The sequence below is a fragment of the Siphateles boraxobius genome, unplaced genomic scaffold, assembly GCF_051911475.1.
Source record: "Siphateles boraxobius isolate OS27281-9 unplaced genomic scaffold, OSU_SipBor_1 25, whole genome shotgun sequence".
Taxonomy (NCBI): Eukaryota; Metazoa; Chordata; class Actinopteri; order Cypriniformes; family Leuciscidae; genus Siphateles; species Siphateles boraxobius.
Genome location: NW_027508866.1, coordinates 8,111,089 through 8,136,677, shown reverse-complemented (window position 1 = coordinate 8,136,677; position 25,589 = coordinate 8,111,089). Strand labels below are relative to the sequence as shown.

General features: G+C 37.6%; 1 protein-coding gene across 3 annotated transcripts in view; it reads right to left on the bottom strand.

Annotated features, from left to right (window-relative positions):
- The window catches only part of uvrag (UV radiation resistance associated gene), a 128,279-nt gene that overhangs the window by 85,827 nt on the left and 16,863 nt on the right, over positions 1-25,589 (bottom strand). For 2 of the 3 annotated variants that reach the window (XM_077242387.1, XM_077242388.1), the window contains exons 5-8: positions 23,768-23,842; positions 23,507-23,592; positions 8,386-8,491; positions 2,080-2,206 (exon numbers count right to left, since the gene is read on the bottom strand). In XM_077242387.1, the coding sequence (XP_077098502.1) occupies positions 2,080-2,206; positions 8,386-8,491; positions 23,507-23,592; positions 23,768-23,842 (394 nt within the window). Of the gene's footprint in view, positions 1-2,079; positions 2,207-8,385; positions 8,492-16,927; positions 17,027-23,506; positions 23,593-23,767; positions 23,843-25,589 lie in introns of those variants that run through there. The other variant, XM_077242389.1, reaches the window with a different exon arrangement.

Below are 25,589 nucleotides of genomic sequence, written 5' to 3'. Positions count from 1 at the left end.
ACATTTCTAAAGAATGCTTTCAGCACCTTGTTGAATCAATGCCACGTAGAATTAAGGCAGTTCTGAAGGCGAAAGGGGGTCAAACACAGTATTAGTATGGTGTTCCTAATAATCCTTTAGGTGAGTGTATATATATATTATAAAAATAAAATGGTAAAAGCACATGATTACTAGAACTCACTTACATAAAAAAATCTAAATATTAATAAATACTATAATAGTATTTAAAAAAATAACACTTGGTAAGGTGCAGGAATTTTTCTGAATTCTTCACCAATTTTCTTACCAAAATTATATCTTGTGTAATATGTAAGTGGTGACTGAAAGAAAGAAAGAAAGAAAGAAAGAAAACCAATAAATCAACGAATGAATGAATGAAGCAGGAGGTCAAGCGGTGTGCCATCATCCTTTCCTCTTACTCTAGTTCAAATAAATTTTTTCTTCAGCTCTTAAAAAGTATTCTCCAATGCATGAATGTGAATGGGCCGCTCCCTTCGGCTCCAGTCAGGACAGGCTCCTCTTGGCAGAGTATGTTGGGTAGACGTCACCCACCTAGAACAGACCTTTCCCTGAACCCCAAATCCGTTGTTTATTTCTACACACTAGGAGGTCATGAACACAATGCATTATGGGATGGCAAATGCCAGGCCACTCAATCATTACGGTTGTGCAAGTGTGCGTATATGTATTCTTTATGAACCCACAGTATGCAGCCCAACCCTCAAGCCAAACACCAGCCACCACATCAATCAAACTCACCTCTTCGCACCTCCCGTCCCATGAACAACATTTGGCAAATAAAAAGAGCAGGATTCAGAAATCAAACATGAATGGCAGGAGGCTGTGACGAATGGGCCGGTGAGGAACTTAAGCTTTGAATAAACTCTGAATGTTCAATGTCCGCCTGCACAGTCTGGATCTTTGATGGAAGCAGTGTAAAGTAACATAAAAGAATAATGAGACCACTAAATCACAACAAACAGGGGTGGCCACGGTGGTCTCGACAGGCCAAAACCGCAGGAGGGCCCTTTTCCTACAAGAGGATCTGCCATTATAATAACTGAATTTTAAGGACAAAATATGACTAACAAACTGCTCGAATCAGGCATGTACATCATGGTAATTTAAACAAAAAATTGTCCAAATCAGTGACAAGCAATGTACAACAATGCACATCCTTTGATTGGGCAGCATGATACAAATTAAAACCTGAATAGTTCTGAAAGAGAAATTCTAATAGGTCCGAAATGGAATTTCAACTTCTTAAAGAAGTGCAAAGGAATGCCAACTTTAAGTTGGTTTCCCAACACAGAAATTCACAACTCTGATTCCACAAAGATGAATGTGGCAAAAACAGAGCGAACTACACAATTAATGGTGAACAACAACCCCATTCAGGCAAATTATTCAATCCAAATTCCTAAATAACATGATTACAAGATCATAAAATGGGTTTGGGAAACGTTTGCTGAGACAGGGGTGTAAAACATGGCAAAAGATCTGTGTTTCTATTCGCTTACCTGCAAAACAAATGCTAGCAATGTCATTTGTGTTTTTATACATCAGATGTTTTTTGGTCGGAAGGTGCAGATATCAAGTAACAATCGAATGCATCACTACATGTCAAGTGTGTTCTTATTGGCTGCAATTTTGTTGTTTTCTTTACTTTAAATGAGGACAGGAAAATTACTTGATGCTGGATACTTTTTTTATGAAGGCTGTTTAGATGTAAAACAACTGCCTTGCTCAATTCAAGGCACGGAAATATATTTGCATGAGAATTTGTGGAGCCGCCATTTTAGATCTGGAAATACATTTTAGCAGATGCAACTCTATACGGTCCCCCAAAGTACTGGAACACGCATGAAGTTACATCAGTGAAAAACAAGTTGAAGAGTTCCACAACACATTCAGTCTGACACACAGTTTTGGAAGAGAATGCTGCCTGATTGCAGATGTGTGTGGATGTGAATCACTGGTGTGTAACAGTATAGAGGAAGAAAGAATATATTTTGAATACATCTGGTGATGTTTTCTGGACAAAAATGGGACAGATCTCTCATCAGTGAATTTGGTTACCTTTCTTTACAAGCTGTGCTCTCTCTTTCTGCATCAAGTCCATTTCTCTCGTCAACGCCTTCCTCTGTCTCTCCAACTCACACCTCAGAATCCCGATATGTAGCTGCATACACTCCCTCTCTTTCTTCTGCGGAAAAAAACAAGTATAAAAACGTTTCCATTTTCCTAAATTCTATGCCCAAATCAACTTCATTGGGTAGCTCAATTATTAAGAAAAGGACATTAATCAAATGGTCAGGCATTTGAATGGCCTGTTCTGAAGGTGAATCTCACAGGACTCCACATCAAAGCATGAAGCATGTAGCAAAATTGGTTATTCTAGTCGGTACTAAAAAGAAAAACAGTTGACGGTACTAGTATTTCTGCAGAACCGGTGGTACAGAGTATCGGGTATATTGAGAATCCACTGATAGAGGATGCATTCAAAAGCTCTCGTTGGTGTTCGTTTGAGTGCTCTCGGAGTGTAATAGGTTCCTATTTACAGTGTGTTTTTACAAGCAATGAGCATTCTAGCCAATCCCGAACGCAGAGCTAGTCAGTAAATCAGCTAAGCACCGTTGAAAACACACAAGGTTTTGTTTTGGTCAGCGCGAGCCGCACACTCGTGAATCCTTTCTTTATAACCAACAAAGTGTGAACAAATAAGTGATTAATTGTACAATTAAGATATAGGGATCTTCTCTTGCTTTCTGTTTATTTCCCATTCACAATCTGAATACAAGTTTAGCTTTTCATGCTGCTAAGTACACTGCAATGTTTCTGGATTGACACCTGTGTTTAAAGGCTAGACTGAATCGGAAACTGCGATGACTGACAGTGATAAACAACAAATGAGACAACATTTTTTTTAAGTACTTAATTCAACAGTTTTTGCTCTGGTACCGAAATTGGTCCTGAGAACAGCAAAATTGGACTGGTTTTAGTACCAACTACTGATATTTTGGTACTGTGACAATCCTAGCTTATTCTAATATAAATTATAAGAATTTTTTATATATGCACTACCATTCAAAAGTTAAGAGTCAGTAAGGTTTTTTATTATTTTTTTAAAGAAATTGCTTTTATTCAGCAAGGATGCATTAAATTGATCTATAGTGAGAGTAATAATATTTGTACGGTTATAAAATAAACGCTCTTTTTTTGCACTTTCTATTCATTAAAGTATCCTGTAAAAAAAGTTTCACAGTTTCCACAAAAATATTAAGCAGCACAACCACTAAAACAACTATTTTAAAGTATAATTATATTTCAGAACAATATTACTGTATTTTTGATCCGATGAATGCAGCCTTGGTGAGCAAGAGACTTCTTTAAAAAACAATGTACTATATATTTTGCACTGCCCTGTAAAACACTTTGGCAAGCAGGATGCAAGCCAGAAACATGCACATTAATGTAATAAAACAGTAAGATATGATTTTTTAAGCTGATTACAGCAGACATCAGTGCCAGATCTTCCCTCAGATTCTCTAGCACCCAGCACAGATGAGTCCACCTCAGATCTAACTAATCTACATCTACAGCCCTGCGGCTTTCGGGACTGTTAGCGAGCCAAGCGCACTAATGAGGAACAGTGATCTGACGAGGGTGAAAGTAGGATAGAGAGTAGATAGGAGAAGAAAGAGAGAGAAGGAGAAGAGATAACAAGCAGAGAAAGTTCACTATGTCTTTAAAGTGATTGGTGGTGGTGATCCCTATCAGAACCAGAACTGCTGAGTTTAAAGCAGAGCACGATGGAGAAGCAACTTTAATGTTTGAGCGTCCATTAGAGACATATTCAGAATAAACAATAAACATATTCGTCATGCATGCAATTACAAAACTTACAGAATGGACATAGATGTGATGTCTCTATAAACAGTGATGTAAGAACCATGAATCCACACCACAGGGTGTTGGGGAAATTGAGTGGAAGTAATATAGCAATGAAATCTGTAGGATCTACTGTAGGTACTGTAACATCTCAGGATCGTGTATTCTTGCACTTGGCAGCTGAGGAAGTGTCAATCACAGAGATATAGAAGAGCAGATAGCTTGAGCCCTTATATGGCGAGGAAAGACCAAGAGCTTGCGTGTTTACGGTCAACGCCACTGGCACGACAAAATATGACGTTTCACACATAGCTAGCTTCAAAAATGCACACGACATGCACGCTACAATTTTTTTCCTGAAAAAAAAAGCATATGAAGAATTCAGATGCAAAAGCCTCTAAGTGGCGTGCCATCTGAAATTTTCTTTTAGAATGATCATTTTTATTAAGCTCGTATATTTAAGTTCAGTAATTTCACTTAAATGGCAATGAAAATTACCTATTAATTGTCATTTAAGTGAAATTACTGAACTCAAATATACAAGCTTGATAAAAATGGCACTTAGAGGCTTTTGCATCTGAACTCTTCATATACTGATACATCAATAATTATTTTCACATAGTTTGATATTCTAATTTTATACTAGTTTGGGTATAATAATAATAAAATAATATTAATAATAAATAATGCTACAAGCAAATTTAGCCATCGCAACATTATAATTGAAACCATAAATGAATATTTTTATACATAAAATAAAAAAATAAAACGTTTTGAAATTTAAGATTACATTTAATATGTTATTAAATTAATACGTTTTTAAAGATAACTTTAAGTGACATCGTGTGAGAGCAAAGGTCATGTAAATGTAAAAATAGGCAAAATTGAACATGCTCAATTAATCCTATAATGGTCAAAATATTAACTATCAACTGTTAAATAATAACATAAAAACATAAAAAACAACATTTGAAAATCAAATTAATAAGTAATAAATAATAAGTAAATAAGCATGTAAATATGTCAAATAATAAGTAATAAATAATACATAAATAATAATTAAATTAATAAATTAGCAAATAAGTTAACTGAGCAAATAAATAAATGCTATCTCAAAAAACAAAAAACATTTGATTGAACAAAACTTTAAAGCAGAACACACATGGACTAAAAGCCACAAACCTGTACCTCACATCCTCTCACATACAAAAAATAACATTCTGCTTTAATTGCCAGAAATAAGAAAGTTCTGAATGATTCAATTAGCGTAGCAATAACCGGTACAGTGTAGCGAGCGTGCGTGGGCTGATTGATTGCTTGAAGTGCCCTAATAGGCTCCAAACTGACCTGAGGCCAGAGAGAAGTGACAACACTGCTGTTTCAGGGGCGAACGCTCTGATCTGTAATCAGGTTCACATAACCTCAAGCCTGAAGGAAAAACTCAAAACAGACTTTTGCTCATTAAGCGCAGTAACTGATACACTTCTGCAGGAATGTCAGACCCTCGCTGACCTTTGGTGCGGTCCAGGTAGCGCTCCTGTGATCCAGGGAGAGTGTCAGCTATTAGTGTAAACTTATCCTGAAATTTGACATGTGGAGAACTCCAGAAACTTGCCAATTCGTTTTTGGAGAGGAAGAGACTTCACAGTCATTCACAGAGACTTGACGAACCGCTAAGAAAGACGTGTGATAATATTCCCAACACGTGTAGGCTTCAGAAGGCTTTTAGACCCTTTGGATGAGTGTTGTGTTGGATATTGTAGAATAAACTTACTTATACGTAATTATTGCATGTCATATTGTGTTTACTCTGCTTTCTCGTGTTTGTTTATAATAAACGTTTCATGTTTTGGCAACTTCTTTTCACGTCATGATCATTTCCGGCTTATTTGGATTCAAGTGAGAGAAAAAAAAGTTAGGTTATTTTCTTTGCTTTGGCCAACAACAAAAAAACAACAAAAAAAAACCTGGAACCAAAAACAAAGTTTGAAAAAAGAAACTCCAAAGAAAATGACAGGCCGCCAGAACACTGAGACAGCGGAGATCAATAGATAGATGGTCCTGTGAACATCTCACCCTCTGAGAAAACAGCATTTCAACAGGTGGAGGGGCCGCCGCCATACAAACACAAAGCACTTAAACATCAAAGACATCAGGAGTGTGTGTGTGTGTGGTAGGGCATCTCGAGTGATGGCGTCTTTATGACTCACAAGTGTGTGAGAGGGCAAATGTGAGTCAAGGAATCTCTCATTTTCACTCTTTCTGAAGTCTTTCATGGATGTGCTATATTTCAATGCATTTCTATCCAAAGAAAAACAAATTTCAGTTTCATTTAAAGGGGTCATGACATTGATTTTTTATTATTTTAAAGGCACATTATGTAAGTTATTTGGATCAAAATTTCCAAAACACACCAAAACAATATTATTGTACTTATTACACGTTTCTAAGAATGTTTAAATCCAGAGAAATAAGTAGTTTTATCCAGGACACGGACCGTGTCCGTGAGTCGCCTATTAATGACATCATACAAGCGAAAGTGGTTGGGGTCTATGGTGAGATGATGTTATAACTATTCATCGTGTCTTGCTCTGGAAGCAGGCATATGCAAATGTATTCACCCGTGTGACGTCAGGTTTTCAACAATATCAATATCAAAACAAGCTGTTTTGTACGCATTTGTACTGAAGTACGCATAATCGTGAATCGGAAAGAGAAAGTAGCGAAAGTGAGCGTGCATTCAAAAGCGATTGCAATTTATTTTATATTGATAGCAGCTCCCTGATGCCCACAAATTATATACAATATAACAATTTGATATGCATATTTTCACATAATTTGACAAAAAAATTGTGAGAAAGCTTTCCATCTCATATTTTTTTCCATCCCCATGTCCCTCTAGGGGCTCCATAGAATGTGTAATTTACTTTCCGAACATAGCTCTAGGCTTCGAGCACATCCCTAGATAAAAAAATATCAACCAAGCGGCGTCTACGAACAAATAATGCCAGACCATTGGTCTGTACACAGAGAGGCAGCACACTACGCACTGGATCAGAGTTCTGAAGATTTCGAGAGAAATAGAAAAAAAATATATAATGTGATATAATGTGTGTGATTACATTTATTCTGAGTGGAAGGTGTCTGGGCATTTACAGCCAACTGGTACAGGAGAGAGGACAGACTTTTGAAGTTTTCATTAACTAGAAGCACTACAATAAAACCTTCTCAAACGGCTGCGTTTTCACAGCTGCTGACTGCCACCTCCAAAAATGCTAAATATGTTTTCCTTTTACTTTTCATTCTACTGCAGGATACAGTGAGCGTGGAAACACAAACAGAGGATTTTCTGGTAACAAGGGAACGGTGATACATAGAGAAGGGATAAAGCCGTGGGATTCGGGATCGCTAAATCCACCAAAACACAGGATACAAGAGCCGCCCGAGGACCTAATGACATATTTATGAGGATCTGTGTAACACATGATACACAACTCTGAGGCCATTTACCACACTGCTGCTGTTTGTGTTGAGTGACTGGGTACCCTGACTTCCTGTCTGAAACTGAGGGTACTAGCACCAGCACACTGAACTCTCATTCTCACCTGTAAAAATAACACCGCAACTGCTTGAAATAATCAGAAAATAATAAAGCATTAGTAGTTGCAATGGTAAAAAAAAAATATTTATATATGCATGCATGTATATATATATATATATATATGAGAAAGTAAATTATTGATCTACTCATCTATCTACTTAATTCAGAATGATGGAACATGTTCAGTTCATAAAAATGTAGTAGTAAATGTTGAGTTTAACATTAACTAAGAATAATAAATTCTACAGAATTGCTAATTTTAAGTTCCTGTTAACTAATGCCGATGTAAATGAAAAACTGAAACTTAAGTGTTTCCAAAGCTTGTTCTAACAGACTCCTATTCATTTCTTTATGTTTGAAGCTTTGTTTTTAATTGACAAAATATAATACTAGGGGCACCTTTAAGAATTATATTACAATTGAGAGCAAATAGTACTTTAAGTTTTTAATGTTTCCCAGTTGTCCTTTCTTTAGGACATTCACTAAAGTGAAATGCTTGTCTGATACACAGCTAGATAACTTATCAAAAGCTGGTTCATACTGCCATCTTTCATGAAAGAGTAATTCTGTGAGCCTGGAAAGACAATATCCCCTCTACAGAGTGAAGGATTGAATTTTAGATTGAGTTTGACAATCCGCTATAAAATTCTGTCAAGCATACAGCAACTGTAAATTTAGCCTTTTATACTTGCAGAGGTGCTTTACAGAGTCTTACCATCAGTACTATGTACCAGGTGTAAAGGAAAATAAAACCCAACAGGCCTGATAGGATTTATAAAGTTAGAGAACATAGAAAGTATACAGAATATAAAAATAATCCTGAATGAATAGAGGCACACAAGCAGACCTAGACAACCCAAGAAATCCCACTGGTTTGATTTGTTGGGTCTCACCTTTTCTGTGCAGGACGCTGTTGTCCTCAGTTTCTCTTCAATTTCCTTTCCGATCTTCTGAACCGTCACCTGAGTCTGCTTAATGGCTCTCTGGGCTGTGTGAAGCCTGTGGAGAAAACACACACAGGATGCATCACTGTTAGGCTTGAGAATGTGAAGAAAAAGCCATTCCAAGAACTTGAACCGAATGATTTAATGACATTAGTGCACACAGAACTTTGTAATAACTGAGTTTCCTGCAGCACGGATAAAAAGATATTGTTTGATCAGAGCTGTGAACCTAACAAAAATACAACCAAGTCAAAAAAGACAGTGTTCTTTTCACATCTGCTCTCAATAACAAGCATATAGTGTGACCAGCATAGTTCAAACCACAAACAAACGACTCTTATGATTCATTTTGATGAAGCAGTCAAGCAAATCAGAATAACACTGATTTCGGCTAGTTTTTAATTTGACACCGTGTAGTTAAATATACTCCGTTATAACCACACAAAAAATATGCATATATAGTAGTTATACAAATACACACATTATTTTTGAAGTATGTTCAAGCTGCTCTCGCTCTAATATGATTAAAGTATATTAATCTGCTATACACAAGAAAGTCATTTCGATATGGAACGACATGACAGTGAGTAAATGATGACAGAATTTTCATTCATATTCCTTTAATTTGAAAAGTTTTGAGCATTTGTATTGTAAAAGCAAACTAAAACACAATCAGTGATTGGATCTTGACTCAAATAGATGGAATTAGGTCAATCAAATGAAAGACGACAGCGGACACATATAAACACCCATTCTCAGATGTAATGGAAACAGAATTGCCGCATGTGAAGGGGAGATGATCTCACACGGTGACCGATTTTAGATTTATATTTGCGGTAATTAGAGAACACATAAACTGAACCCTCATGACAGTACCACCATTGTTTTTGTATTGTTTGTTTATTTACCAAAGGCAATGGGCTTGTTAAGATAACTTTTATAAATAACAGGTTTGTTAGGAGATTAATAACACTGCAGATGGGTCTCCTCATTTTGCCTGTTTTTGTTTGCACCATGGGCCTAATTTTCTGACTCATCTGGTTTTACAACAAAACCAAATGGTTTTAATACCCATTGTTCAATTGCAGTGGTATGGTGAAATTTTTAATTCACCTGAAGGAAAAATTCTGTCAAACTCAATTTAAGAATTATGTGCATCCATGGATTTTAATAGAAACATTCTTTCATTGCACGAAATGTTCGCTCCCTAAAAAGTCCCACCATGAAAACCAGGGAGCATTGATGCCCACTAGGTTCCCTTAACAGAAGTTCTGAAGCGCGAAACATAAATCAGTGATAAACACACAACAGATGTTTTGAAAAATTACATAGTCATCAGTGTACCAGTGTTTAGTGAGCCAGGGTCTTTACCAGTGCCCGAATTCATGTACACGATATACTGATTCACGACCTCCGATTGAGACGCACACAGCAGCAAAAGACAACAATCTGTGAACTACAGAACTACAACCTGTTAAATGGTTATAACTTCTATATTTGGATATCAATCTATCTTTTGCTGTTCTCACTAGTAGCGTATTCCCACTCTGGAGCTTTTCATGAAAGGCAGCTGATTCCCTCGACCACAAAACCTTTCAGCGACAGCATACAATTAACTTTGTTTCACACTCTCTTCACTTGCATGCGCACTCACTCACGCAACCTCCATTAATGGTTCTTTCTCTCTCTTTTTGAACAGTAAGATTAACACATTCTCACTGGAATCCCTCAAGGACAATCAAAAGTGCACATGGCCGGGATTAAAAACAAACTAGACAAGGCAGATGCTAATTGGCACACAAACTACAGCTGTTGTGCAGTAAAAATATAGAAGAATATGCATTCTTGAATGTAACTGCCTCAGATGTCAGTAAAGGAGTCAAAGTTAGCCTGTTATGCCCCTGCTGGAAGATGTTGTAACTAAATGTGGTATTTACCTGATAACAAGATGGTGGTATCCAACTATTGGAATGGCTCCTCAATTATTGTGCTGCTTTTGTTTGTTTTTTCTGTTTAGTTATTCTTTTCCTATCAGTGTCAGCAAAAATGAACTACTGGACATTAGGCAACCCACCAGACAACATTTTTCCAGTTTTTGATTATTCTGACGTTTTGCTGGACATTTTAGTCGAAAGGGCCGTGGTGCTATTCAAACGTACGGTTGTAGCTGCCTGGTTTAAGAAAGGTTGGACTCTTTGACTGATGATTCCCACACTTTATTTGAATGTCCGTCACCACAGATAAAAGCACAGGTGGACACCATCTTCGTTGAGCGTCAACGTAAAAGCTTGTACAAAAGGAAAACAAAATACCAAAAATGAATAAACCTTGAAATAAATATCCATCAAACCAAATAAGTAAGATTAATGACTTAAACATCATACAAAGCAACAATCAATAAGTAATCTTGATACAAATAATATAAATCAAAACAAGGACATAAAGATAACAGGAAGTCTATAATCATACCTTGTTCTCTGTTCAAAAAAGGAGCTAAATCCTTTAAAACTCCTTGCAAACAGTAAACCTTTGATACCCTAACCATGTATGTCTGGGTCTCGTTCCATACTGAAATGTTTGGACCACATGCGCATTATATCCACTCACGTGAGTGAACTTCAAAATAAAAGACACAAATGAGACCCAAAATCAAAAATTAAATCCCATACAAAAATAAACCGTTTAAGGACTATATTATTTTCAAAGCAAACAACATAAAGTCATTAACAACGGTCAATCGCAAAAGGGGGAAATGCGCCAGCGCGCTGGTTAAGCTTCGTGAGTGCAGCTTCCGAACCCTACAGGATCTCCTTCAGTTTCCATACAGAGGAAACAGGTCTGTGGATGATGCAGTCAACATGGGACTGCATTATATCCAGCACCATCTCGATAGACCTGGGACTTATGCCAGGATCTTATTTGTGGACTTCAGTTCGGCCTTCAGTACCATCAGGCCTGATCTTCTCACCGCCAAACTGACCCCAATCTGTCAATGGAGCTCTCTGACAGGAAAGCAGCTGACAGCAGCTAGTGAGACTTGGGAAACTCACATCCAGGACCCTCACTATCAGCACTGGCGCTACTCAGGGTCGCATGCTCTCACCACTGCTCTTTTCCCTGTGCCCGAATGACTGCACCTGAAGTTTACAGACGACACCACAGTCATCGGCCTCATCCAGGACTGTGATGAGTCTGCATGCAGACAAGAGGTTGAGCAGCTGGCAGCCTTGGTGCAGTCAAAACAACCTGGAGCTTAACACACTCAAAACAGTGGAGACGATTGTGGCACTCAGGAGGAGCACCTCGCCACTTCCCCCACTCACCATCATGAGCAGGACTGTGGAGTCATTCAGGTTCCTGAACGCCACCATGACTTAGAACCTGAAGTGGGACAATCACATTGACTTTGTAATTCCTTCATCAGCTGAGGAAGTTCAATCTGACACAGGAGCTGCTGACACAATTCTACACAGCCATCACCGTTTCTGTTCTTTGTACTTATATAACTATCTGGTTTGGTTCAGCTACCAAATCAGACATAAGAAGACGACTGCAACGTACAATCTGGAATGCTGTGAGGATTTTTGGTGCTCCCCTGCATGACCTGTACTCCTCCAAAGTGAGGAAGAGGGCAGGTAAAATAATCAAAGAAATCAATACTTTTATTCAACAAGGGTGCATTAAATTGATCAAGTGACGGTCAATGGATCAATTTAAGCAGTATAACTGTTTTCAGCTTTGATAATAATAAGACATGTTTCTTGAGTACCAAATCAGCATATTAAAATGATTTTTGAAAGATCATGTGACACTAAAGACTCAGATTTACCATCACATGAATAAATTACATTTTATAATATAAAAACAGCTCATTTATATTGTAATACTTTTTTCTAAATATTACTGGTTTTTACTGTATTTTTAATCAAATAAATACAGCCTTGAGACTTTTTTCAAAAACATTTAAAAATCTTACAAACTGTAACGATATTGTGCATTGCTAACATTTAATTACATTACAGTGGATGTTTTAGACTTAAATTTTGCCTTTCACAGCCCAGGATAGTCACTATTTATGGGTTTCTTAGCATTTGGAGAAAACTTATCGGAAACTATGGACCTCCTTGTTTTTAACAGATTTTGAGAAATCCTGGGAAAACTGAGCATACCACATTGAGCATAACGGGGGGGATTTCCTCCCACATGTCGACAGAAACCTTGCATTTTATCTTCCCATCTGTTGGCTTTTTTGAATCCATCCGAGGGGGGCCAGAGTCCTTTGTGACACTGCTTTAAGTTTTTTCTACCGCTCCTTTCTTCCCACAGCTTTTACACTGATGACTTCATTACCACACACGTCACTCGTAAGCAATCATCGAATTGCAGTGGTCCACTTAGAGGTCCAAGAAAGAACAGAGAGATGGCCAGCTTCTGATCCAGACCATCAAGATTCTCCTATGACTAGCATTAGAGAATTCAAACAGTTTGCTGACAAAGGTTAAGTGCCAATATCAACATAGTGAAACAATGCAGACTAATACTCCCTGAGCAATTCATCTGGGTTACGCTTCAGCCCTCCTGTGACCACACTGGTCCAAAACTAGACCTAGACCCTACATCTGCCAGAAGTACAGCTGGATTGCCACTCCAAGCGAAGCTCATACAAAAGTGATCTACTTTTAACAAACCCCTGTAAAACTTTCAGGAAAGTAAGGTTTTATGATTGTCTACACAACTATGCTGATAATTTCCGGTGGTTGCTCACCAAAACTATATAATGCACAGCTACCATTTCTATAAATCCACATTTTCTTCTATATACCTCTTTTTCTGAAGCTAGAGATTGGAAAACTGCACCCCTCTCGCTCATATTTGGGGCCTCTCCTTTCTTCCTCTCGCACTTTCCCAGCAGCACTCTGCATGTGCTGACCAGGGCATAAATCACTGGGCCTTTAAAACCTACCCTGTAACAAGTTCACACAACGACAGGAAAAATATTATTATTTTTTATCAGCCGTCTCTCTCTTGTTATATGCAGGGTGATATGGCACGCCGATAAGTAAAGTCAAAGCTGATTTGACAGCTTTATCGTCACCGTGATTGAGATGGAGAAATCTGATAGGCCACTTCCCCCAGGTGAGCGGCAGTTATCACCCAATCGGATTTCACGCATGTCTGCACTCTTATCAACCCTCAACCCGTCTGCCCGTCAACACCTATCTCCCTCAGCCAATCAGAGAAGGGCACAAGAGGCAACCCGGCAACCAGCAAGGCAGTTCAGACATCAAACACACGCTAGAATACAAACACTTCAATCACAACAACTTTCTTTTCTGGCGAATCACCTTGTAAAAGCTAGGGGAATGATTTCTGAGATTGCCATTAGAGGGAAGCTGGGTGCAGTGACCCAAGTAATAGATTACTAGTTGTGTTTGCTAAGTCAAGCATCACTTTTACTATTTTTCACACTTAGGCTGCATCTGAAATCGCATACTTCTCTATTATATAGTAGGCGAAAAACATTATGTTACAACTAGAAGTATGTCCGAATTCACAGCAGGCAAAAAGTACCCGGATGACCTACTTCTTCCACAGAGATTCTGAAAAGTGCATACAATGGACACTTTACTATCCCATGAGCCCACGGTAAAGAATTTGTGAATTGAAGTGAAACACCTGACACTTGTAGGTCACGTGATACGAGAAACATGGCCAATTTAGTTCATCTAGATTACATTTATACTACAGAATGTAGTTTTTAGTCAAAATAAGTACCTACTCAAGAGAGTATGCGATTTTGGACGCAGCCTTAGAGTTAGGTATTTTAAGAAAGTATTAGACTTAGTAGATGAAAATCAACCAAACATTCAATCACTTTTTTCTATGCAATCAAGCTAACGATATTTTACCCTAGCAATCGCTCAAAACACCCTATATACTGCAATACACAAATTACCACTCAGACACACCATAGCAACCAGCCAACCACATAGCAACACCCTGGCAATCATCTAGGTCACCCTAGCAAACATAGTACATTGTTGTGCATTAGCACATTGCTCTAACTAGCACACCTTTGCAAACAAATGGCAATGAACTAGCAACACATGAACTAACCCTCAGAACACCTTGGCAACTAAACAGCATCGTTCTGTCCTCCATCCCAAACATATCTATAAAGTGCATATAAACACGATAACTACCACTCAGAACAACTTAGGAAATGCATAGCAACACCCTGGCAACCACACAGAACATCCTAACATCATAGCAGTTTGTTTTTTACAGACAAGAAAATGTAAAAATCTAGTTTCACTTATCTCAGAAAAGCATAAAATACAGAACAAAAAAGACTTAAAAGAGAAAAAAATAAACATAGAAAAGCATTAACTCCTTGACCTGAAATGCATATTAATTCCTTCCAGAGTTGCTGGAACAAGAACAGAGACACATTATTGTAAACATAGTTCTCACTCTTTCGTTTTGACATTCCTTCTCTCCCACATTTACCTCTTGGTTTGTTTATGTATTTACCGTTCATTGATAACCAAATAAATCTCGACTTGTGTTTGTATGCAACACAGCAGTGCAGCATTGTAAAACCAGGCCGAAAATAAAACAGGAAATGAAAACAAAGACAGATGCTTCAGGAAAAGAACAAAGATGCGCTCTGAGAAGTTTTGACGGCCACCTATTGTCATATCCTGAAATGGCCAAGAAAGACTGGAGCATGTCAAACCCGATTACATTTTGCTGCCCAATCCTAACATTGCTTGCCGCTGGTAAATATGAAGATTTTGAACAGAACACTGGAAAATACAAACAAACATTAAAAGTTACTGTTCTTCATTTCTCGCTGCCATTTTTTCCCATTTGTCTTCTCATCTCATGAGTAACTCCTATACATATAGTAAGTGTAAAAAATGACTTGTTAAAGTGTTACCTGAAACCCTAAACCCAGTGGTTTGCACTGATGTAAAAATAACACTTATTTCTTATGCTATAGTAAAACACTGCTGTTCACTTTCAGAAATTGTAGGGGTGTTTTCTTGTCACAAAAAGAATATGAAACACCCATGTAGGTTATATACTAGATCATTTAAGTTTATTTTACACACTTTACGCATTATTGTGTCGCATACAGAATATCGCATTTAATGAGTTATCACATATCGCATTTTTCTTCAATATCTTGCAGCCCTAATGCGTAAAAGATCAAGTGACAACTTTTACTATGTTAATAATTTTTGTAAACATAAAAATTTTGTTTTTAGCTTTTTCTTTGTCTTTACCAACTTCTCCTGGCTGTAACAGTTCTATTTTAATATTTTTTTTCAGTATGGTTATATTTGTATATAATTTATATTTCAATTAGTTGTCAAAGTTTGGACTATATTAGCATTTATGCACATTTTTATTAAAAAGCTAGCTTTGATTAAAAGCTAGCATGCTCTTTTATTTATATATCTTTTATATTTTATCAAACAAATTATAGTTTTATTCCATTTTATAATAATATTAATTTTATATTATTGATTTTTTTATTGATTCAAATTAATTTGAATATTTATTTAATATTTAATAATCATTTTGCTTGAGAAGTACAATGCAATTTATTAACAGTTATACATCAGATAAAAAAAATTTAAATTGTACAAAAATTAACTTTTAAAATCACCCGTTTCATAGAATGGCCTTCATATCATTTGACCTTTCAATTTTAACCAACCGCTTCAATGTAACATTCCACGGATCGCTTCGTGTGTGAATGAGTGTGAGTGGAAAAGACAAAGAAAGGAAATGAAATACAGTCTGTCTGGTTGGTATCTACAAAATGAAGGGATGAAAAATGTTTTCTGTCTCTTTTTATGTTTGGATAAATGCTGATAAATGCCCTTATATCAGGTGACAGACAGTCTTCTGTTGTCTTTGCAATTCCTTCACGTCCTCTTTCCCTCCTGGAGATACAGGTCTTACACACCCACACACACACACACACACACACACACAAACACACTCAGTCAAACACAACACACAACTGCCAAAACCACAGATCTCCTTGCATATCACGTGTAATTTACCTAAAGGAACACTTAGATCCAGTATAAACTAATGCTTAAGCGATACTCTCATCCTGCTTTCCCCAAAATGCATTGCACTCATTGCACTGGTATGATTATACCTGAAGTGTCACTGATCGATATGGATTTCACTGTAGGCAAATAATTACACTCGCAGTACATAAATCAAAAATAATGTGTCCAGCTTGTGCAAAGGAATCAAACATAATGGGTCGTGCTTATGAAAACACTTCACATCTGTTAACCTGTGTCCAAATATCCTTCACAAAAAAAAAGAAACAAAAACACTTCTATTGCACAATGAACAAGTGACACGACACGGAAAAATCTAGAGTGCAAATAACCTCGAAGGGATGTGAGCCTGAACGGAAAAGAAAACAAACACGTAACTATCTACAGAGGACCCCTACCTGCTGCTCAGACTCGGAGAATGTCAACACACGCCTCCGTCTCCACACACCTCAGAACTCGCCATTGTCTCCAGTACTGAAGGGACAGATAAGATTGTGCACCATGGAAATATTTTGGGCGCTGACATTCCTTCCTGGTCTTTGCCGAGAGACGGCCAATCCTTTTGACACCTCGCCATGACATCACCTGTGCTCATTTTTGCTCAAAAACAGTTTAACGGATATCTCGGATAATAATTTAAGTCTGTGGGTGTGAATTCTTGCGTTTGGCTTGTTGGCACTTCGGGATTACAAACAAAAGGATACAAATTGGTGCCCATTACTCTCTTTTTTTAAAGCTTCAAATTCCATGTCCTTTTAAGTTAAAACAGTCTGTGAGGGGGAATCGGTCATATTGGGTCGTGCTTACAAAAAAGTCACAGCATATTTTAAACCTGTGTCCAAATATCCTTCACAAAAAAGGTAAAAAGAACGCTTTTATTGCTCGGAATCAACAGACTTCTGGCCGCTTCGGGCAACCTACTTCAAGTTCAGCTTGTGGATCTCTACACTGGACTATCCAAATTAAGTTGAAAAAATGGCACACAAAAAAAACTTTCATCGCGCAAAGAACAAGTGACAAAATTTAAAAATCTACAGCACATGGGTAAATCTAGCACATGGGCATATTTATCCCAATATGCCCGATTCCCCCTCACAGACTGTTTTATCTTAGGTCTCGATTACAAACAATAGGGTACAAACTGGTGTCCATTATTCTCTTTTTTTACAACTATAAAAATACAAATCCATGTTCTTTCAAGCAAAAACATTCATGTACTCTTCCTAATTTCTTAGATGACCTATTATTTAATGCAAAATTTACATAGCGTGAAAAGTAGCTAGTGTACAAAATAAATGTCTGTATTTGTCAAGCTCAACCTTTCCACAGTTACCAAAGTTACTGTTTAAAATATATTTTTTCATGGAAAATGGCTGTTTTCAAAAATGTCCTGCCGTGAAGAATCACTACCATGCTGATTAATTAAACAAACAGGGCCAGCTCCTTAGTGTGAGCCAAAAAGCTTTCGTTTAACCATGTATTCTGTAACAATGTATTTTCAAAAGGAAAACTTCTTTCTGACAATTCCAGCTGTATGAGTTAGATCTGCAGCTTAGATCATGTAAGCTACAGATTTGCTGTTTTCAGGCCTGAAAACGATCAGGCCCTCCAGCTGACGGCAAGGAGGAATTCAAGTTCGGCTGACCCTTACATCAGTGTCTCTCAGTACATTCAGCAGTCTTCTGTAGTGCTGCAATCCGTAGTGAGTTACATTATAACAGCTTTGGGACTGTGCTTCATGATGAGACTAACATAAATTTGTATTAAAACATTATAGTCATCCAACCAAACAGACGGTTAAACACATTAAGCACACATTCGACTCGACAGCGCATGCCAAAGACGTAATCACGTGGAACCCTGAATGAAAGCAGTCTACATGAACCCAGATTAAAAGTGATGTATATAATTATTTGGCCGTACTAAAACATAAAAACACCATAATACGTTTGCATAGATTTAGGAAAAATTCTAAGTTCAAATGCTTGTTACTACGAAAAACAATGCAACAACTAGTTATTCGACTTTTAAATGTGCGTTTCGTGTCGGAATGCGTTTTTGTTTTGGTCTGTGCGATAACGCACGCTGCCAATTTACCCAATATATTTCAACACCCCAGGTTGCCAGTTGGCGGAAAACACTGCGTATTGCAGCAAAGGAAGCCAGCAGACAAACTGGGACAGGGATCACAGATTCTCCCCAACCTAAAAAGCAACAAAACACTGCTAACATACTGTATACATTAGCTGATCAACTTACAGTGTAAGGCTGGTAGATTTTCATTATCACCTGTGCACGTTACTGTTGTGTGTCCTCAATATGTCAACCTGCATGAGCGTCAAGTCTGGTGTGTGTGGGTGTGGGTGTGGGGGGGGGGGGGGGTAATTATTTCAACCTCTAGCTGTCAATATTACATACTGCATCTTTAGACATTATGCTTTACACTGAAGGTCAAAAATGAAAGACAGAAAGGGAGGCGTCTTCTTTATTTAACACCTGATTCGGATCATCAGCTCACTGGGAAAGAGCTCCATGAACTGAACTGAGTGTGTCAGATAAGGGAGACGTTCCTCCTTCCCCTCTTATACTGAAATCAATTTGATCTATTTGTACAAGTTCACATGATCCTTCAGAAATCATTTTAATGTAGGCTACTGATTTAGTGCTCAAGATTTATCATCAATGTTGAAAATAGTTATATTAATTACTATTAATGAATTATAAATATATGATATATAATATTACTATTTTTGTGGAAACCATGATTTTATTCACGATTCTTTGACAAATAGAAAGTTCAAAAAACTGAATTTATTTGAAATCGAATTCATTGCATCATTATAAATGTCTTGTCTCTTTACCCTCACTTTTGATAAATTATATGTGTCTTTGCTGAATAAAAGTAGTCATTTATTTAAAAAAAAAAAAAATCTTACTGACCCCAAACTTTTGAAAAAGAGCTTCAATGTGTACAGGGCTTGTAGAAGGTGATGGGGAGATGCTGATGCACTTTATCCCTTTATTAAAGCTTCTCTATAAGCAGGGCTCTAATATCCCCTCATGCCTTCTCTGCACTATTATTACCACAGCCTCCCACAAAGCCCTGAGAGACCAAAACACCAGCATCCATTTTCATCCAGGCGATGCGGAGATTAAGGGCGAGTTTGTTTTTCCATAAGGCATGGCAGGCGTTACCGGTCCTGAAGGTTGTTGCTTTAGGGTTTTGAGGGGCTAGCATGAACCCAGCTGTTAAAGCCGTACCCGATAATCCGGTCCAGAACTATGCCCTTCGGCGGGGGAGCGTACGACCCGTCGACCTGTTCAAAGGCGCTAAAAGCAGGAAAGGCTTATCGCCGTGGCAACCACCGGGTCACACTCTACTCCCTGAACTTTGCCGCACAACGCCGCCACTGTTCTTCACTTGCTGCTTTACTGATGGGAGAGTAAGGGGAATCGATCTTTAAAAAGAAGTGGAAATGCTTTAAAATTATTTTGAGCAAACTGAAAATCTTAAGGGAATAGTTCTCCCACAATATTCCACAGAAAGAAAATACACTATGAATCTTGGGTGAAATATTAAATATTACCCAAGAACATCCCAAAAAGTGGATGTAAAAAAAATAGATTTAGTCATGTTACAAATAATACTAGACTAGTTATGGCAGTTCTTTGCACTGAAAAAGGACTTTGAAAGCAAGTGTTGATTATTCCCAGTGTGAACCAGCTGAGAGGGGTGATGGGAGATAAAAAGTTGAATTCATACGCAAGCAAGAATTTCCTTTGGCTTGCGTAAGCCTCGCTGAGAACATTTCCTGTATAAGAAAATACAGGAAGGAACCAAGAACCAAAGAACCAGGAAAAACAGCAAACACCTTTTCCAAAGACAAAAAGCTACTTTGGCCCACTGACACACAATCATAAAACAAATGCAAAAGAAAACACCCCTTACAACAACTCCCGACAACTTAGACTGATTTAGATCACCGGATCACACTTTTTTTCCCACGATTGGCCCGTTATAGTATGACGGATGGGCTGCCCACCCTAGAGTAGCATAAATCGCACATGCAGAGGAAACATTTCTCTTCAGATTAATGATTCATTTTATTAGAAGACTAACTACTCTGATTTCTTGTTTTTCCTCTTTTCCTCTCTGTATTATTCCTACTTAAAGATCGTCAGGTTGAGTTAATCGCTGACAACACGGCACTGTCAATCAAATCAAATGTTTCCTCAGTGTTGATAACACGCCATCCGCCCATTCAACCCGGAACACAAGGAGTTTTTGCCGAGAGCTATACAGACTTTACAAGCAACTGTTTCTTCTCTCAGTATTTCTGTCTGTCTAACTTACAAACAAACAAAATATCGACGGCAAAACAAATGCAAGTCAATTCATACCGAAATTTTACGATGAAGCAAATTACAAAACAGACAAGTATAGTCCATTTTTAGAAAGATAACTCTTATGAACTGGTTCTTTTTAATAAGATAAATAAGCCAGTGTAGTCTGACTTCCAAATGAATGACACTAATGAATCTGTTCTTTTATATGAAATCAAGCACAAACAATGTAGTCTGATTCCCGAACGAAATAACTCTTATGAGGCAGGCACTTTTAAGTGAATCAAAATCATTTTACAGAGTTATCTGATTCCCAAACTAATGAATCTGGTATTTTAAAGGGATTTAACACATACAAATCAGAGTAGTCCGATTTCAGAAAGAATGAACCGTAAAAACCGGTTCTTTTAAGTGGATCAAAAACACACAGTGCAGCCAGTGTAGTCTGATTCAGTGAATGAATCTTATATGATCCAGGTTCACTTTAGTGGATCAAAAACACACAGTGCAGCCAGTGTAGTCTGATTCAGTGAATGAATCTTATATGATCCAGGTTCACTTTAGTGAATCAAAAACACACAGTGCAGCCAGTGTAGTCTGATTCAGTGAATGAATCTTATATGATCCAGGTTCACTTTAGTGAATCAAAAACACACAGTGCAGCCAGTGTAGTCTGATTCAGTGAATGAATCGTATATGCAGGTTCACTTTAGTGAATCAAAAACACACAGTGCAGCCAGTGTATTCTGATTCAGTGAATGAATCTTATATGATCCAGGTTCACTTTAGTGAATCAAAAACACACAGTGCAGCCAGTGTAGTCTGATTCAGTGAATGAATCTTATATGATCCAGGTTCACTTTAGTGAATCAAAAACACACAGTGCAGCCAGTGTAGTCTGATTCAGTGAATGAATCGTATATGCAGGTTCACTTTAGTGAATCAAAAACATAAAGTGCAGCCAGTGTAGTCTGATTCAGTGAATGAATCGTATATGCAGGTTTACTTAAGTGAATCAAAAACATTTAGCCTGGTGCAGCCAGTGTAATCAGATTACTGAACAAATTACTCTTTAGGTCAGTTCTTTGCAGTTACCAATGTAAGTTAAAGAACCACATTGTGCAGGTTGTCAATGGTATTTTATAAAATAAATGAATGAAATGTTACCATTTTTTATTTGTTTAGTATTGTTATTTAATATATATTTAAGGCCAATGACTGGATTGCATTTATGCTGCCTCTAAAAAGACTGTAAAGTCATTAAAAACCCTGTGTAAACACCCTTTTCAAGAACGGTTTTAAATTATCTATCTATCTATCTTTAAAGTACTAAAAGAATTGTTAAGGTACTGGACTTGTTAAGAGGAATTGTTCAATTTGTATTTCCCCTCCCTTGGAACGAACATCATTTTTTCTACCATTGCTCATTTTCCACACACATATCCTCAAAAAAACAAAAAAAGAAAGTCCATAAGAGTTACAAAAAAAGCTAGAATAATGCATCCCATGCATGTTTCTGTCAGTCGGTGTGTGTATTCAAATATGCGACCTATGCATAAGATTTGGGAATTTCGGCCAAGACATTGGCCCACCTCAGGCCGAAGCCAAGATATTGCACAGACTCATAATCAAGATTACCAAGAGACTCACAAACACCATCACACGTAGTGAACAGCAGCCTCCAGCTAACTCTATATCACCCCACTACAGCACAGCTCTGAGGAACTGCCCTACATTCCACACAACAAAATATGCACATGGCCATTGAGGTGCGTATGAATGAAGGTTCGGGAAAACGGGCGCTTGTGTTTTTCTTAATATCTGTTGGATCAAAGACATTCTTTAGATAGATGTCATTTTGATGTTGTAATAGTGCAGATGTGTAATCACACAGATAAATCTGAATATGGGAAGTGTGTCAGTTATTTAACACTCTCCAAAGTGCCTCCTTTCTCTCAGGTTGCATTACATTACAAAACATATTGGTATTAGTAGAGAGCTGTTGCCATCTAGTGCTGCAATGAAGCTACAGCAGAACATTGAGCCAACATTCAACTTCACTGGGTTTGGAGAGGTCTGCCAATACCATGACAAGGTGGACTAATTTTTCTTCCTTGATTTCCTGCTCTCCTCATCCATCAGGTCTTTTATCCAAGGATTACGGTTATCCAAAACTGCAAAAACATCAGTCATCTTTGGCTGAAGAACGAGACGCCACCCTGCAGCAGGGGTCCAATTTGAAAGAGAGAAAAAACACAGAGCGCTATCTGGCGGACAAGGAAAGGAACTTTTCTTGATGATGGGAACTGCTTCTGGGTCTCAAATGGGAAGATAATACAATTCTGGAACTTTCAAATTGGAGCTGAACATATGTTAAGAGAAAATGCTAGTCCTGTAGGAATGAAATTCCAATTCTTTTCGCAATGTGTCAATACAGTCAAAGTACTGCAGATGCATTATTAATCATAAGATCATTTTAATTATATATGGCAATTGGACATTCGAAATGGCCATTCTCTACACTTTTGTAGGATTTTAGTATTTGATTGCATTGAATTGTGAATGTTAAAGTAAAATAAAGGTAAAAAGGCCTTTTTTTTTTATATGATATGTTCCATTGAGTCTTCTCTCACCTCAGTAAAGAGAAAACACTGTAGGAGTTTCTGACAGAGCTCTGGTCCACCTGGAGCAAACTGTTCTTCTTCTTGTCAGAATTCTCCTGTGGGAAAGAAAACAGTCCATGAGCTTCACAAAGAGCTTCTTCTTACAATTTGAAAGATTCTACAGGTTGAAAAACCCAAGAGATAGAAGTGAATTCGAGCTCTGATAGATGACAAGGTTTGAAGATAGCCTGGAATTTATTCTGGAACCTATTCCAAGAGTTTGAACAATACCTTCTGATCAAACTCAGCTGCATAGTAGCCATCGTTCAGTCCAAAGATGATCTCATTTGGATTTCTGGAGCGAATCTGAAAGAAAAGAGATGGAGAGAAAAGAGAAATGTTAAAGGATTTTTGGGATGTGATGTGAAACCTGAAGCAGACTATATATATATGTATATAGATATATATAAATTCAATTGTATATAAAATGTCTATAATAATGATAATAATTTTAAATAAATAGGACCCAATGTACAGCCTTATATGAAAGGAATTTTCCATATTGATTTTTCACAGGTGTTTTACCCATATTTTGAATTATGCATTCTGTTGTGTTTTAGGGTTTAAGAAACTATGTCTGTTAACTTTTAAGCAGAAAATCCCTTTTTCTACTGCTATTATTTTACAGTGTAATATAATAATAAATATGATAATTATTATTGCTTCTACAATTACTCAACATAAACTTAACATAAAAGATAAAATCTTAGAACAAAACACTTCAGGAAACTAAATGGTCATAAAAGAAAAGCAACAGGCATTTGGTAGAGAAAAGAAAAGGCAAAGCAAGCAAGGGCGTAGGTTTAGGGGGGGACGCTGGGTACTAGTCCCAATCAATATTTTGAGATGACAAATTTGTCCCCACCAATATTTAGCAAGCTCCTTTGAACTGCTAGTTTGATATTTGCGCTGCATTTGGATCGATTCCAACGGCCAGGACGACGACAGTACAAGATACGCCGTAATTTGATTGGCGGCGGGTTATCTGACGAGCAGGCTACACGCGCGGGCCGGGACTACTTTTTGTGCTTGCACTCACTGGCAGCGAGCGGGTGGTTTATGCGTGTGTGCGCGCGTGACAACGCCGATGGTAAGTTACCAGGGCTGTCTCTCTGCCTGCCATATACAAAGGCCAGAGTAAAACATTTTAATATTCCGTTTTTTTGCCCCTTTTTGTACTTTGTGGATCAGCTATGTCACCCAAGAAGAAGAAAGGGGACATACGAAGCTTTTTCATAAAGCAGAGTGTAAGTAGGCAAAAATAACTAGCCACACAAATAACTAGCAGTAGTAGTGACTGACCAGGCTTTCAAATGCAGATTCTACTGTGGAAAATAGTATTAACTGGTGATCCTGGTTACCCAGGATATTGTTACAGTTAAACCTAGCTTCTGCAATCTTTCAAGGTTAGGAGCATTAATTAGGGGTGTGCAGCACGGATAGACTCATAGAAGTTGCGCTATCATGATAGAATGCTACGAAGTCACTGAATGTTAATTAGCCTACCTTAACTTAGAATCTTGCAGTCATAAACAGTGGATCATCTGAGACATTTTTTGTTTCTACATTCTGTTTATGTAATGTATTTGTGAGTGTAGCCTCCTTGCTAGACACATGTGCTGGAAAAACATGTTGGCAATGTTAAAAAAGCGAAAGTTAACACTGTTGGTTATTCAAATATAATGAATCATTACTTGATTGATAATATCCAAATAACAATATCTGGTAGGAGGGTTAAACTTGCTAGCCATAGGATAGACTACAAAATTAATTAGCCATTTTGTATGCAGGAAAGACCGCATCAAACCACAACAGATTTACATTTATTCATTTAGCAGACACTTTTTATCCAAAGCGACTTACAATTGAGAACAATAGAAGCAGTAAACCTAGGATAACAATATGCAAGTTTTATGACCCTTCCCAGTTTAATCTAATGGACTTTTTTTAAGAATGGAAGGGGGGGGGGGTGTCCCCACCAAAGCTGAGACCAAACCTACGCCCAAAGCAAGAAATGCGAGTGTGAATATATATATATATATTTTGACCACTC